The sequence below is a fragment of the Fukomys damarensis genome, unplaced genomic scaffold (genome assembly GCF_012274545.1).
Source record: "Fukomys damarensis isolate Sample0158 unplaced genomic scaffold, DMR_v1.0_HiC HiC_scaffold_27, whole genome shotgun sequence".
NCBI lineage: Eukaryota > Metazoa > Chordata > Mammalia > Rodentia > Bathyergidae > Fukomys > Fukomys damarensis.
In genome coordinates, this window is record NW_022900939.1 from 48,150,448 (window position 1) to 48,166,330 (window position 15,883).

Here is a 15,883-nt window from a genome sequence, read left to right on the forward strand (position 1 = left end):
GGAGGGTGAAGAAATTGAAATCCGTACACAGTTTGATATGTGTTGTTTTCCAGGAATCCTAGTTATTTTTTACATCATATCAAAATTCAAAGACATATGACACTCCAGCATTTTCATTTTAAATTATATGAAGATCACCTATATTTTTTTATATTAAGGCATATCTTTGACCTTACAGCATATGCACGTTTCTTTCAAGGAAAAGAATTATTCACAGTGACACACTTAAATCTCATAAATTCAAGTTGCTTCATATTAGTTTATATTTTATTATAATTATAGGTAAGTTTTCAGATTTTGAATAACAAAGTTATTCCAAGAAGAACCATGAAGTCAAAATGTTGACTCATTTTTGTAAATATGAGAAATATGCAGTAATTTTTGCTTCTACTGTATTTGTAATCTCGGACTTAGTTCACTTTCAGAACAGAAGAATAATGTGACTTCATCACTCTGTCTTTTTTCTTTTTGGAACATCTCTGATACATAGTAACTAGACAGGAAATGTGCTAAGTTTACCTAACTTATTGACATTATTTATTTTAATGCTTTCATATTAAAAAACAATCATGTACATAGTCAGAATTTTAAATTTGAGGAAGGCGGCTGAACCACTGAGCTAAGTCCCCGGCCCAGAATTTTAAATTTGAAATCCTAAGATTTTCCAATAAATTTGTAGAGAAAATTTTCTGATTATTTTGTTTGAAATTGGGATAACTAGGTACTTGCACATCTCTAAATAAGTTACTATATCCAGAAGCCCAAGTGTGGGAGTGTGTGGTGTGTTCTCAAATCGTATAAAAAGTTTCCTGTTAAACTAATTGTGTCTTTTTTCTATTTTTCATTTTTTTATCAGTTCTTCCTGGGAAATCAGGTATAAACCAGTGGAATGTATATTCTCAAGTTCCAAATGACTTTTTAAAACTGTAATTCATAGTCATTAAAGCTTGCCATGGCCAATCTTCCCATGCTGTGTCCCTAGCTACTATATTGTCGGTTGGCGTGGTGTTTCTGTAAGTGCTGTAAAGGATCCTTGATCGGGGATTCCTTTTTGCCTTGCATCTCAAATGAGGAGATTACTTTTAAGTAAACCAGATAATTGTAGCTTATTTGGCTACAGTGCTACAAATACAGTTTTAAATTCCCATTTACAGTAATACTATTAGCATATATTTTATACAAGTAATTATTGAACGCAAATTTAATTCTCCACACATCTGTGTGCCCTGATTGGTGTTTAACTATTTAGGAGCCAGGAGGGTCAACAGTGGCGAGAGAAGACAGAGCATTGAGAGGGCTCCATGATACTTGGCTAAAGTAACGTGTTCTTTCCAAAGCAGCTCTTTCCCATTTGTCCTACGTCACTGATTTAGGGCTTGTCATCTTCTATGTACAAACATTAATCTGGAGATTTTAAGTGCTGTCATTCATTTTGAGGGACATTGCATGTACACAAAATCTTAAAGTCAAAAGTTATTCCTTCTTGGCCAAATGTCTATAATAAATAACACTTAAGTCAGTATGAACTACCTAGTGGCACTGCAGCGTGGTTGGAACTTTAAAGACAAAAGAAATATTCTGATTTAAACATTCAAGTTTTTTTATTATATTCTCTCACAAAGAAAATTATTATCTATAGTACTTGACATATACTAAATATTACTCTGCTGCTTAATTTTAAGCCATATTACTTCTTAAATTTCAGATTATCTTCTCATCTCTTGCAATCACATAAGTTATTTAAAATAGAAATATTCAGGTACTTTGAATTGAGTTTTTCCAATAAATATTTTAATTGACATATTTATGAATACAGGACAATAATTTGATACATGTATATGATGGTAATTAACTCAGGGCAAAATTTTATTTGTTATAATACATTAAGTGTTACCTTGCCATTTTTGTTATTTTCTGAGTCAAGAAATGAAATAGTGTCTTTTATTTGTGGGCAGAATAAGGGAAATACCTGAAAAGGTTTTATTTACCGAAGCACAAAGAACATTAATTTGTTTTTTTCTTGTCCCACCATTTGGCTGTTGGGAAAACTAGAGAAATTCTGAAAGCAGTGATAGTTGGCTAGAGAATGTCTTCTTAGAATAAAAAGAAAAATTACTCATTCAATAGACTTGAAATTTCATCTCTAGAAAGTACTTTGAGTTACTTCCTTAAAACTTTTGTTTTGAACATAATCTTGGACCAAAATTATCTGGTTCCTTAAGGGTAATTTTCTTTAAATCCCCTCCTTTCCCTTTGCTTATTAGCTGCACCAAATTTTTTCTAACTAAATACATTTTAAAAATAAATATTTTGATATTTAAATTTATATTTACATTTCAGGAACAGGTTCACTTAGAAGATACTCAAGTCTTGGTGTTTAAAAATCGGATTTAGAAATAGTCTTCGCAGCTCTATATTTATGATGTATGAGGTCCTGCTGTGTATTGTACATGCTTTCTAGGTCCTGCTGAGTTTTAGGATCCTGAGTGGGATTGAGTTAGCTTTGTTTTAGGGTTCTCTTCCTGAAATCTAATGCTAAAGCTTATTGAAAATAGCAAATCATTTTCACTTAAAGTTTACAGTTTCTCATAGCCCAGACAAATAAGTGTCACTGTTGTGTTTTCCCTGTTTTGAAAAGAAGCTGCTTGTGCTTAATTAACTATTTATTTTGCTTTGTTGTCCACTGGATTGACAACCATGAAATGAGGTACATTATTTTTATAGGTTGAATATAAGCCTATTAGAAATGATTTAAAAGCATAAAATCATTTCTCACAGGCTTTCAAAACAAACCTATTACCAGAACTACCTATAGCATAGCATTTACTCGGGACTTGCCAAATTTATACCATATCCAAGTGACTGGCAATTTGTTGAAGGGGCCAAAAAAAGATACTGCTTGTTAGTGTCAGCAGTTACAGTACAAAAATCTTTGGAGAAACCTTTTTAGATTCGAAAGCTTTATCACTGATAACTTGTCAGTGGCTGTTACAATATTACAGTAATGTGAGGTGGCATATTCATCCATCCTTTAATAAATTGGTCTCTCAGACCATTTAGGGATGCAGGAATTTTAGTTGACTGTGAAATTTTTATTAGTCATACTCATTTTATTACTCTACTCTCCATAAGACAGAAATCTTAAAACAAAACGTGTTTATAAAGATTTCTCCCATAGGTTTCAGTGGAAATCAGCTTTAATATAAGAGGTAATTTTAAGCCAGGCATGTTGGCACATACCTGTGATTCCAGTGTTCTGGGAGGTGAGGCAGGAGGATCACAAGTTTGAGCCCAGGCTGGGCAACTTTGCTAAGACACTGTCTCACAGTAAAAATATAAAAATGGCATAGGGATATGGGCTCAGTTCAGAGGCCCTGGGCCTAATCCCTAGTGCCACACAAAATGTAGTTTTAGTAGAGAGAAATAAGAATTTATTAAACTTGCTTTTGAATCTGCTTACTTTGTATAAGTCTATGGCAAATGGACCAGTGCTTATTTTCATGGCTGTTTAATTTCTAAAAACATTTTTCAATTACTGCTTTACTAATGTTGATTCTATTACAAGAAAGAACAAAATATTTTTAGAATAAAGCTTCAATGTTATACTTGATAACCTTTGAATCTTTTTCTCATGTTTCCTTTGGGCTAAATCAGCATGTAGCAGCTAACGCAGATCATGACAGCTTCCTTATTCTGAGATTTCACTAATCACTATGAACTAAGCAAGAGAACAAAATTGGTTGCTTAAGCTCCTGCAGATCACACATCACACTTTAGCTTGGAATTACTATTGACAATTAGAGTTCTCTCTTTCTTTACCGTGCAGTTTGGAGACTCCCAGCAGCTGCGGCTGGTTCGGATCCTTCGAAGTACCGTGATGGTCCGTGTTGGAGGTGGATGGATGGCACTTGATGAGTTCTTAGTGAAAAATGATCCTTGCAGGGGTAAGGAGATGCTTGGTTCAAGGTGACAGCACCATGAAAATAGACCAGCTTTTTGTTATTTTCCAGCATTGAAAACATACTGGCCATGATTTGGACCCTGATTCTGATAGGGTTTCACCGTAGTCCCCAGCCTGATGTTCCCAAACAACTTGTGGCAGTCATGTAAACCATATTTTTCTCCTTGTTTTTGGTTTTTTTCACTACTTTACTAATTCTGGAATAAATATGAGACAGGTGGACAGGAAATACTAGAGTAGGTTTTCTTTATGAGACCCTCCTATGTGTAATTTTTAAAATGAGCACTTACATTCACCAACAAAGGGGTTTGCCATTAAATAACACAGTAGGAAAAGGAATTGAGACAATACTATTAGATAGAAAAAGTTTAAAAGTCAAAGATGTTATGAAATGAAGGAGACTTGAAGAAAGCAATCCTTAAAATAGCAGTGAACTGTTAAACGACTCTTAATTTGAAGTCACAGATTGTAATATTAAAAATATAAGTATATAATACTATAGTCCATTGCATATCTACAAGCTTATATTAGCTATTAACTTTTAATTTTCAGATCCTACAACCAATTTTTAAATTCTAAATTGATTTGCTAGTGAACATTTGATTGCAGTTTCTAGTTAGGCACCATCAACTCAGTAGGCACATTTTTCTTACTTTGCAAGAAAGAAACAGTAGAACTGTTATCATTTGCTTTAGTCTTGAGCTTCAGGTAGTCATTTTGCAGTTTCTACACCAGTGCTGTCGATTTAGGTTACTAAGTGGGAGGTGAAGGCTGCCTCTTGGAGCTTCTTGGATTCCATTCTGTCATCTGAGGATTGCAGATTATTGAGTATCGGCAGGTCTGTCTGCCACGGCCACCGTGGATTGTTACACAACCACACAAAGTGGTCTGATTCTCTGTTGGCTGTAGACATATTTAAAGGAGGAGCGAAATAAGAATAAAAGCACCCATTTCCTTTTATCATTCATTTATCACTTAATAATGGAGATGTAGTCTAGGCAGTGTGTTAGGCACTTTCATTATTGTGCATATATGGGGTGTATTTAAACCTAGATGTATCTAGCCTGTTACACACCTAGGCTATATGCTATGATGTGTATACAGTATTACCTAGTGCTCCCAGAGTTGTGATAAACAAAACAACATAGATTAAATCAAGCACAAGAGAAAATAGTGTAAGAAAGAGATACAGTTAACATGAGGTATGCACAGGTACTGCTGGCATAACACAGTGTGCTGTTTTACAGTTAACTTTTATAAGGAGCACCATCTAAGGTAACAGGAAAATGCAATGTGGTAGATACATAAACAGGTAACAAGCATTATGTCCTAGGCATAGCTCTCTGTGCTGTGCTTCTAGTGATAACAGCACAGTACGTTTGTCTGAACCTGCATCGTCACAAGTTCACGACAAGGCAGTGGAATGGTGTTACAAGACTCCATCAAATACTGTGCAGTCCCTCAGTGACCAGAATGTCACTACAAGGTACATGACAGTGTACATCTGTGATTGTGGAAGTGATGGCCTTGTGCAGCTCCGTTTATGAGCAGAGAAATCAGAATGCAGACTGTTCTGTTAGTTAGCTTAGGAAACTAGCTGGGGTGACTGTGGCAGAGTCTTCCACATGCATTTTTCTTGTTGAGCCAAACTTTGAGGGGTTCTTTTCTTGATGCCACTTTTCTTCTAAAATGTGTGCTACAGGCTGAAAAGCACTCTTTGTATATTCAACTACTGTACTTTGTTTCTTCTTCTGCTAACAGTATTCTTAAATGTGATTGGTATCCTGTGTCATTTTTTTCTAGTTCATCATCATGGGAGTAAAATGTTACGTTCGGAATCAAACTCTTCAATTACTACTACTCAGCCTACTATAGGTTGGCAACCCGTCTCTTTGCCTCTGCCTCTTTCCTTTTCTCTTTTCTACTTCTACATTCTTGCTTTAATTATTTGTTTTAATACAACATGCTCCATTGCATTTGGCTTAACTTGTATCCAACTGTGAGCTGGTGCTTCCAAATTTAAATTTTAGAAATTGGACACACTTCCAGTGTGTTGCAAAAGCAGGTGTTACATAAGTGATCAGACACGTACTAACACGTTGCTCATTGGGTTCTTGAGGCCTGTGCTCCATGTGCATATGTGTTTATATGAGTGCTGTATCGCTGACTACCTCACCGATCCTTGGGTCTGGTGTTTGTTATTGCATGTTGGTAAAAGTTTCTCAAAGCATAAAGTAAAAATATTAGCTGCCTCATGTCAGTGAAAAATCTGAAGTTTCTGTGTTGTCATTGTGACTAATGAGCCATCTTTCGTTCTGTGTAATCTACTGGTTAATTAATCCCCATGTTAAATACTAGCATTCTCCTGACCTCTGTAGCACGTGCAAAAAGACACAATCACTGCCCTCCTGGCTTGTCTTCTCAGTGTGATGAAAGGGCAGTGAGACCTTGTGGCATCAATAGCTGGTGGATTAACAGTATTTTAGCATGAGCTTTCCATTATTTTCATGCTGATTCTTTCGTTTATAGTGGTTATTCTTCCTGGTGTCTAGTGTTAGAATAAGCACACCTCTTCCCCCTTCCCGAACTCACTTGTATCCAAAAGGAATGCATTGTTAAGGAATGCTTTTAACTTTTTTTGTTATGCCGAATTGGAGTTGGCATGGCAAAAAGATGTTCTTAAAATTCTCAGCGTATCTCTCGTATTAGGTGGTCGTTCTTTTCATTAATGATTGAGTGCCTATTTTCCTTCTTTTGTATGTGCTGTTGTTGTGTGTCGGTGTGTTATTCAGCTAAAGGAAGGACCAACATGGAGCTGCGTGAGAAGTTCATCTTAGCAGATGGTGCCAGTCAGGGCATGGCTGCCTTCCGACCCCGGGGCCGCAGATCTCGGCCTTCCTCTCGGGGAGCTTCACCAAACAGATCAACTTCTGTGTCCAGCCAGGCTGGTCAGGGGGCCTCCCCACAGGTTCCTGCCACCAGCACACCCAAGGTAGGACCCCGGAATGAAGGTTTGTCCTCCTCCAACCCAGTGTCCTGAGTATGCTTTTGAATGTTTCACATCCCTAGAATGTAGAGCTACTTGTCTCCGTTTGTGTCTCTTCTCACAGTATGGGAAACTGAAGATTTTCTTGTTTTAAAAAATATGCCTTTGCCTAGTGACCCATACAGAGATTATCTAAACAGGGGCTTTGTTATCTTTCAGACTGAATTTTCTTTTTAAGGTTTCATTCTCTCTTTCTCTCTCTCTCTCTCTCTCTTTTTTTTTTTTTTCAGTTTGTATGATTTTCCATCAGATCTTTCCATCTTTTTTAAAAATTATTATTCTGACTGTGAAATGTGACTCCCAGCTGTAAATATCTCTTTCTGTGCCTTTGGTTTTTACCTGCTGTCCTTTACGTTTGATTTGCCATTGTTCCATACAGATTCTCCATCCTTTAACACGCAATTATGGTAAACCATGGTTGACAAACAGCAAAATGTCAGCTCCTTGTAAGCCAGCAGAGGGCCCAGACTTTGCCGTGTCGTCTGCAGAGGTATTGTAAGGCCCAGTCCCCAGCCTTAACAGTCTCTGTAGTTGGAACTGTCACCCACTAACACTGCCTCACCACTCCCTGAGTTTGTGTGATTTTGATAATACCGCATCTTTTTATAGACTTCTACAAAAGAAGTATCAACCTAGTAGTTCTTTAAAGACATAAGAGCAAGGGATTAACAGAAAAGACAGTGTCAGTCTGACAGCGTCACACTTGTTCTCCCTCACATCATTCTGCTATATCTCCCCCAGGAGTGAAGGACAGGAGATTATATTCAGACTTAAGTAAAATTTCTTTTAATGCTGATAGAATGTTTTTGGTCATAGACATCATTTGGGCAAGAAATGCAACATCCCCCCTTCAGATGGGAGTGAGAGGCAGTACCATTTGCAAGAGAACCACTTTAGTGAAGAGAATTTTAGTGAATGTTTGCTGTGGTCATGTACCTTTTGATTGTCCATTGAGGTCATTTCTGCCCAACAACAAGAGGTATATGTGACATAAATTATCAGTGATCAGTGCAGGAGATTGGAGGGACAGGATTAAACGTGCAGAAAGTTACTCTTGTTACCCAAAGGTACATTTGTCAGATTTCAATAACTAAGAATGCTATAACTTCTCCGTAGGGCCTCATATTTGGGCATAAGATATTTAGGGGCTGTAAAATTTATCAGACATAACTCACATACCGTACACTTGATTAGACGTCAGTCACGTATCTTTGTTGCACACTTTCCTCTGAAATGACACGCATAGGTCCAAAGAGTCACATGTTTTATTAGTCACAATCATTAGGAAAAACTTGCTAAACATTTTTTCTTGAAATGAAGGAGACTATTTCATCTTAATTAAATACAGCTCAAAGGCTGAGACTCTTGTACAGCACGTTAATAGTAAGAGGTAGCCAGAGAAGAGTACATTACCTTGATAATTTCGTGGCAGTCTCACTGCTACTAAGTGGTAGAGACATTTCATTCTTCAGCTTTTCCTGTTTCTTCCTCTTCATTTTTCGAAGCTCCTCGTTCCCATTCCCACCCTCAGTGGGGAATGTTAGGGCCATAGATGCCATCTAGAGTTGTCTTGTCAGTTGTTATAGTTGGATTATAGCAACAACCTACCTACAGTTAGATGGAAGTATAAGCTGAATGTTTAAGTAAAAATGTATTACCATAGGAAAACACATTGCTGTCAATCCCCTTCAAGCTTCCCTTCCGCAGCTTCAAACACACTTACTCCGTCATTCTCGCCACTTCTGGAAGTGGTTCTGGAAGTCCTCCTTTGTGAGTGTCTTTGTGCAGTGTACTTCAGATACGGTGACTGCTGCCGCTGAGTACTGTCCGGGAGAAAGGCAGGCTCACCCAAATCGCACGATGTGTCCTCTTCCGCCTTATTCGCTGTGCACAGTCTGGCTCCTCCCGAGTCAAATGACCGTGAAAGGCAGACATTTGGAGGCATTTCAGGACAGTAAGGCAGCCACAGCAGCACAACTAAAGATGCTCACGAAGAAGGCCTTCCAGAGCTGCTTCAGAAAGTGGCGAGAAGGGCGGGTGAGTGTGTTTGAAGTGAAGGAGAGCATCTGGGGGAGGTTAGTGGCGATGTGGTTTTTACTGTCATGATTTTTTAAAGTTTAAATCACAATTTTCGATCAGACTTCCTATTATTTTTTAATTTAGAACCAAGATGCTATGTTCAATTTTGTTTTGTCTTTTAAGGCAGGGGCTCCTCCCGTTGTGGCCCAGGCTGGCCTCAAACTCCCGGTGATCCTCTTGCCTCAGCCTTCCAGATGTTTGAATGACAGGCGTGCACCACCATACCCAGCTCCAAATTTTTAAAAAGTAGAAACTCTCTCAAATTAAAATGTATTATTTGGACTAGTGCAAAATTACATGTTTCGTTCTGTAAAGAAAGAAAGATGTTGGTCTTTCATGGGAATAAACTCTGCCACCATGAGTGATATGTGCCCATGTTCCCTTATGGATTGTTTAAATTCTTTTAAATTAGAAATTTAGCTAGGCAGCGTTGTCATATTATGTTCTTCCTTGGGCCCTAATTTCTCAAATTTGTAAAAAAAAAAAAAAGTGATTAGGTGAGTGACTGTTAATTATGGTTCTGTATGTGAAAGTATTTTGAGCACTTTAGCATTCCATTTATATTATTAAATGCAATTCTACTGTATCAAAAGGTCCTATGTATTATTAAGCATTTAAAACTATCTTTAAAAAGAAAATTATTTTTAAATGTACATACAATCTGTACAGATTTATTACCTACAAATAGCTCCTTGGCTGCATGTTAATTGAGGAATGTGACATCTGTAATACTCTTTAAGAGGTTTATTTTTTTTTCAACCTTGTCAGAATATTCGCAGTGTTGTAATATGGAAAAATGCAATGATTTCGGACTTGTTGTAAAGTCTTATGATTGCTTAGACATTCTCTGAAAACTCCTACAAGAATTTAAAAAGAATTATCCCAAAAAGTTGCCTGCAAATCCTTTTTTTTTTAAACCGGGGATCAAACTCGGGACCTTTCTCCTGCGAGGCAGCCAGCGGAACCACTGAGCCACTGAGCCACAGAGCCACAGAGCCACATCCCTGGCCCATGCCTGTAGATCCTGAACATAGGACCATGGAAATGGTACAGCTGAGAAGTGAAGTAATATGGCACCAATATAAAACACACTTCTTTTCCTTTTTCAGTTAAGTTTGTTTGAATAATGGCTCTCTGGGCATCATTTGTGTACTCTGCATTCTGTTTCTGTTTGTTTAATTCTGCCTAGTTAAATGTTAGAGCAGAATTCCAGACAAAGCTTTCAGAGTCCCCATCCCCTCTGTACCTCAGAAAGTCATCCATCCTTTGTGCAGTGACTCTTGGAATTGCAGTACTTGCTCAGTTACTGATCTGGAAGATCTCTGTGTCCAGTCTGATTTCTTTTCTTTGCCATCACTTTTGTGTTATTTTGGGACCTTCATTTTTGTATTTTCTCTTCAACCACAAATTCATTTCCTTTGGAGGTTTTCTGATGAAGTCACTGAGAATGAAAAGTGGGAGGAAGAAACAAGCAAGAGCCCTGTGCCTTAACTGAAAAGTTTCTACCTCCTGAAGAAGTCTTGTGTAGATGTCCACCATTTGTGAAGAAGTGGTGTCAGTGGAATGTTGTGAACTTGAGCAAGTTCTTGAGACGTCTTTTCTCATTTAAATACAGGGAACACCAATACAAGGCAGCAAGCTGCGACTTCCAGGGTATTTATCAGGAAAAGGCTTCCACTCTGGAGAGGAGAGTGGCTTGATCACAGCGGCAGCTGCCAGAGTCCGAACACAGTTTGCTGGTAAGTAGGCTGTTTCTTTCTTAATGGCTTGCAGTAGACTAATAGATGAAGATCCCCTTTCTTCCCAACTGGGGAACAATTATTTTTTCTTTGCAGTCCTAAGGGCAGGGCCTTGTACATGAAGTGCTCTACCACTGATCCACACCCCCAGCAAAGGAAGGAGATTCTGAGTTGCTGCATTCTTAAAATTCTAGACATCCAACAAAGTCAGGATGAATGAGCTTTGGGAGCAGGTGACTAAGAAATACCTTTTGGAAAGTACAAAAGAAAGATAAGAGAATGACTGTGGACCATAAGAAAAGAAGACACAATACTCAACCCAGTCAAACTGGACAGCCTAGCCTGGGCTCCTGCCTGGACATTGCAAGGGGCTCTTTGTCAGATGGTTGGAAAGCCCAGCCATCCTGGGCCTTACACCAGCACCTCTCACCTCTCACGAATCTTCACAGAATAGTGAGCTTCTGAACGCTTGAGTCCTGAGCTCAGCTAGTCTGAAGCTTCTTTAAACTTCTAAGTCTTTGCTTTTAAATTCCTGCATGCTTTAGTTACCTGTCCTCAGGCAAGACCTCAACCTGGAGTCTGCCCCATGTGTAGAGGGTACACTTGCTAAACTTTAGAAGGCATAGCTCACGTGACAGGTACATTTCTTATGTCTGTTTGTAATAAACAGAGTTCTGTTTTAAGTGAGGTAAGCCGAAACTTACCTTATGTATGTATACCTAGCTTTTGCTGTATTATGTATAGTTAAAGTGAGGCTCCCTGCCCTGTGTAACAGAGAAAGTGTACCTAGAAAGTGTCAGAAAGAAAGGTTGAGATTCAAGGTGGGTCAGCTTCAAGTCTGAGTTGGGGAAGAATCAGCGGTAGAGGTGACCCATCTCTGCTCTCTCTCAGATCCCAGGAGGACGCCCAGCCGACCCGGAAGCCGTGCTGGCAGCAAAGCTGGCAGCAGGGCCAGCAGCCGCAGAGGCAGTGATGCGTCCGACTTTGACATCTCGGAAATCCAGTCTGTGTGCTCAGATGTGGAGCCGGTCCCCCAGACACACAGACCTGTACCCCGAGCAGCTTCTCGGCCATCCACAGGCAAGCCTTCCAAAATCCCCACACCTCAGAGGAGATCACCTGGCAGCAGACTGGACAAGTCCTCCAAGAGATAGTGCAGTCTGCTCCTCTGGGCCTTCCTTAAACATTTATTATTTAAGTTTGAACAGTGTAAAGTATGATGTAGAAATGATTGTGAAATACCCCAGGAGATGAGTTGAAAATTCTGCAGATGGCCTTATCTGTGTATATGCCTTTTTATTTGATCTGTATCATTTTTTGGTCAGATATTCTGGGGCTAAAGTCACATCATATGTGATAGGGAAGAAAGAGTTTGATGTGAGCTAACATTTCTGCACCTAACATGCACACTAAGCACACACTAAAGTCAGTTACTGTACTACAGGTAAGTCTCCATTCTCTCTGACGACCACAGCGCTACATCGATAGCTGACACTAAGGACATCTCATGATGTATTTTCTCGTTTTCTACGGAAATTCCAAACAGCTGGAAGACACAGACCAGGGATATATTTTAAGGTGATAGAAATGTAAAGTGAAAGTTGGAGGGCAGCAAGACAAACATATCCACACACAATTCTTCTAGTAGTATCTGACAGAGAACTCACAGGCATTTACTTAAGCACTTGCCAGTACCATGACACTCAAGAACGAGATAGCTTTTCTGTGCCGTGGCTTTAGAGGCAGCCAGCCAGAAGCATCCTGGATGCTAGGCCTATTGTACTGTAAGAATATAAGCATAAAGTGCAGTCATATAAATTTGAGGTTTTCTTTTGCTTGAGTGGACAGTAGCACCTGTATCATTGAACTCATTTTGTAATAAAGCAATTTTTGCTTGCAAAAAGCTATGAAATAAAAAATGTCCCTTAACTACATTGCTATGGAATTAATTTTTTTCCCCAGGGAAAATTGGTGTATTTTTTATAAGCAGTATCAGTTTGGATTGACCAAAAGATACATTAAAATGGGTTTATTTTCATTTCTCATCTGAAATAACCATGTTGTGGTATTATATCTACCTATATTTAATAAATATATACATTTTAATTTATTATGTATGCTCACATGCTATATAAAATACTAGTCTGCATTTAATAAAACATATTCACGTGAATATATGGAATACCTGGTTATTTAAAGTGACCTTTTATTGTTTGTTTTAAATAAAGCTTATATAATAGTATGACAGGCTAAGTTTTGGGTACATCAAATAATAAATTAGTATGAACCACTCGTTCTCCGAATGTTTCAATAAGTACCAGCCATGTGCTAGCCACTGTTGATGACACCGCGGCTACAGGTTCCTGCCCCCTTATAGTCAAGGAGGAATAAGTTAATAAATCACTAAAGCATAAATTGAAACCAGAGGATGGGTGTAGGATGACTGAATTTTTTAAGGTAATTTTAAATGTGAACGAAATGTGGTGAATATTTAATTTTTAAATAACTTATTACACTAAAAACACATTGAAAGGAATCATTCTCAAAATAGTCCCCCAAGGAAGGAGGTTAGAGCGTGGCCAGCTGGCCGGGCGAGGGAATATGACCTGTCAGTCGTGGAGATCCAGGAGACGTGTGTGCAGCCCTGCACCCGGGACCCATCAGGGAGTGGTGTTTCCAGTTCTTCTGGTGAGGGCCTAGCAGAATTTTGACAGGACAGCCTGGACCTGACGGCCTGAGGCATGGAAATACAAAAGGAGGGCCAGGGAATGGGGAAGAAATAAGAAGATGCGTCCCGTAAAGGTACACGATCCCAATGATGAATGTAATTGTATGCCTAAAATGTACCAATACAAAATATATTTAAAAAAGACAGACTCCATTAAGCTGGTGGCCAGTCCACACTTTGCAGAGAGTAATTCTTCTCTTGCTTTTAATTGACACGCATTCACTCTGCGAGTATATTGATTTCCTACCGTTAATAAATGTAAAATCTGGCTACCTTTTTTGCTTGTCTTGAGCGGTTCTTTGTTCAGGACAGGGAACCTAGGAAGCACCCCTTGAAGGACACCCCAGAGCCCCAGGATCCGGTAGCAGCCCCTCGCTTCAAACTCGCTTGTCTCAGCATTCCCGCCACCTTCTGAAGCTGGTCTAGAAAGTCTCTCTTGTGGCTCTAGTTGTCCTGTTGTGGCTGTCTTCATGTCTTGAATCCATTGAAAACATTTACTTTTTGTGGCTATTCTGACTTTGGGAAAGAGCCACATGTTAGCTCTGCGTGGTACCAAACCCAGTGAATAGGGTGGATTGAGGACTCAGCGCGTTTTTAACAAAAGTTGCTGTAAATGATCTACAAAGAAATTTATTAAGAAAAAAAATGATTGCCTTTAATCCCTCTCAAAATATTCCCTCTTGCTTCATAGCACCCTTTATCCTACCATTCTTGGAAATGTATCTTTCGCTGTAATAAACTTTTAAATTTTCTGGTCAACTCTCAGTGATACTCTTCTGACCTGTGTTCATTTAAAAATCAAATTGTAGGGCTTCGGGATTTAGCTCAGTGATTCTGCTGCCTACCTGGCAAGCACAAGATCCCGAGTCCGATCCCTGGTACCAAAATAAATTAATTTAAAGAATTGAAATGGTAGAATATTCCTAAATATGAAAATAGCATCAGCTGCAATTAGAAGAGTGGCACATTGCCACTTTGGGCATGACAAGTGATGTGCTGTTCCCCATAATTTTGTGCATTTAGTTTAACGGTGGTACTTGGATTCAGGGTAACAGGGTTATATTTTTCCTGCTTGGCCTTTTTAGTGGAGGCCAACAGTGATGAGCCTGGAGTTTCCAGTGACATAAATCGATGCCATTTTTAAGCAGTGGCAGTTTCTTTTTTGTCAAGGTATTAGTCTCAGGTAGACTGACGGAAAGGGTAGTTCTAACCTGTGAGATCACATGCTGAAATTGATGCATGTGGTCATAAGTATGTCATCTGAGAAGGCAGCTGAAATTGTTTTTGTTCTCTTGTGCTTTGTATATGATCCACATTCCTACTTCACAGACAAATTTAAGGGAATGATTTTATCAGCCCGTTTGAATTCTCCCTGTTAAAGAAATAAGAATTTGCATTTTTTAGTAATAAAAGAAGCTTTTTGGAAAAGATAGATGGTTTAAAATATTTCAGACAGTTCGTAACTGCTCCCATTTGTCAGCATTTGCCCTCATGGGAGCTTTTGAGTTACTGACGTAACACTGAGTAGCTACACACAACATTTGTGTGTATAGGTGAAGAGAATACTTTTGCTAATAAGCTGTAGATTTTAAAATCTTTACTGTAAGCGAAAATGCTATTTAATGATGGGGGGCTGTTAGGCGGCTTAGGCTTTTATTTGTACTTCTGTCTCTGCTAGTAAGTTAGAAACTCCCCCTCAGCGTTTCTCTCATTCATTTGGAGGTAGGTAGTCAACTTTAGAACCGTGTTGTAGTAAGACCACCCCTCCCAGGAAGTAAGGCTGAGGTAGCTTGCAACACTTTGCCCTTCCTGAAGGAAAATAGCAATCAGCTAGCAACTTATACTTTGTTTTTTTAATATTCTAACTAGAACAAAAAGGAATTTTAGGCACCCTTTCTCTTCATGTGCGCACAGGAAACTGATAAATGTGTCTTTACTAATGTGAATTGTGACTGCTTAAGCCCTGAGTATGTTTAACATGTGAAGCTTCAGAGGCAGAAATTTTAGATTAAACCTTGAATAAAGAGTAGTCTTGTCTTGCAGCTAAGGAAGGTTGCCTACGTGACATAGGTGCCTTGGAGGACTCTTCATCGGAGAAATTACTATGAGCTATTTTTTTGCTTCTGGAGGTGATCTTTACAGGATGGAAAATGCCGCCCTTTCATCTGTCTCCAACTCAGGAATTAAAAAGCAGTGATTTAGATCTCCTGATTATTGGTTTTGCTAGCAATAATTCATTCTTTAAAACATATCGTTACCACTGAAATCAGTTGAACTTGTGCTTTAAGAATTCCTACAGGATCGAGAGCCTGAGTTCCCTGGAAAGATGG

At 38.7% G+C, this 15,883-nt stretch overlaps 1 protein-coding gene across 20 annotated transcripts in view; it reads left to right on the forward strand.

Moving 5' to 3' along the window:
- Window positions 1–12,293, forward strand: part of Dst (dystonin) — a 316,182-nt gene extending 303,889 nt beyond the window's left edge. For 7 of the 20 annotated variants that reach the window (XM_033756553.1, XM_033756554.1, XM_033756556.1 and 4 more), the window contains 7 exons: window positions 857–874; window positions 3,827–3,944; window positions 5,765–5,836; window positions 6,754–6,953; window positions 7,387–7,497; window positions 10,702–10,825; window positions 11,717–12,293. In XM_033756553.1, the coding sequence (XP_033612444.1) occupies window positions 857–874; window positions 3,827–3,944; window positions 5,765–5,836; window positions 6,754–6,953; window positions 7,387–7,497; window positions 10,702–10,825; window positions 11,717–11,979 (906 nt within the window). In that variant the 3' untranslated portion in view covers window positions 11,980–12,293. The remainder of the gene's footprint in view (window positions 1–856; window positions 875–3,826; window positions 3,945–5,764; window positions 5,837–6,753; window positions 6,954–7,386; window positions 7,498–10,701; window positions 10,826–11,716) is intronic. The other 13 variants (XM_033756555.1, XM_033756557.1, XM_033756559.1 and 10 more) reach the window with 4 other exon arrangements.
- The last annotated feature ends 3,590 nt before the right edge of the window (window positions 12,294–15,883 follow it).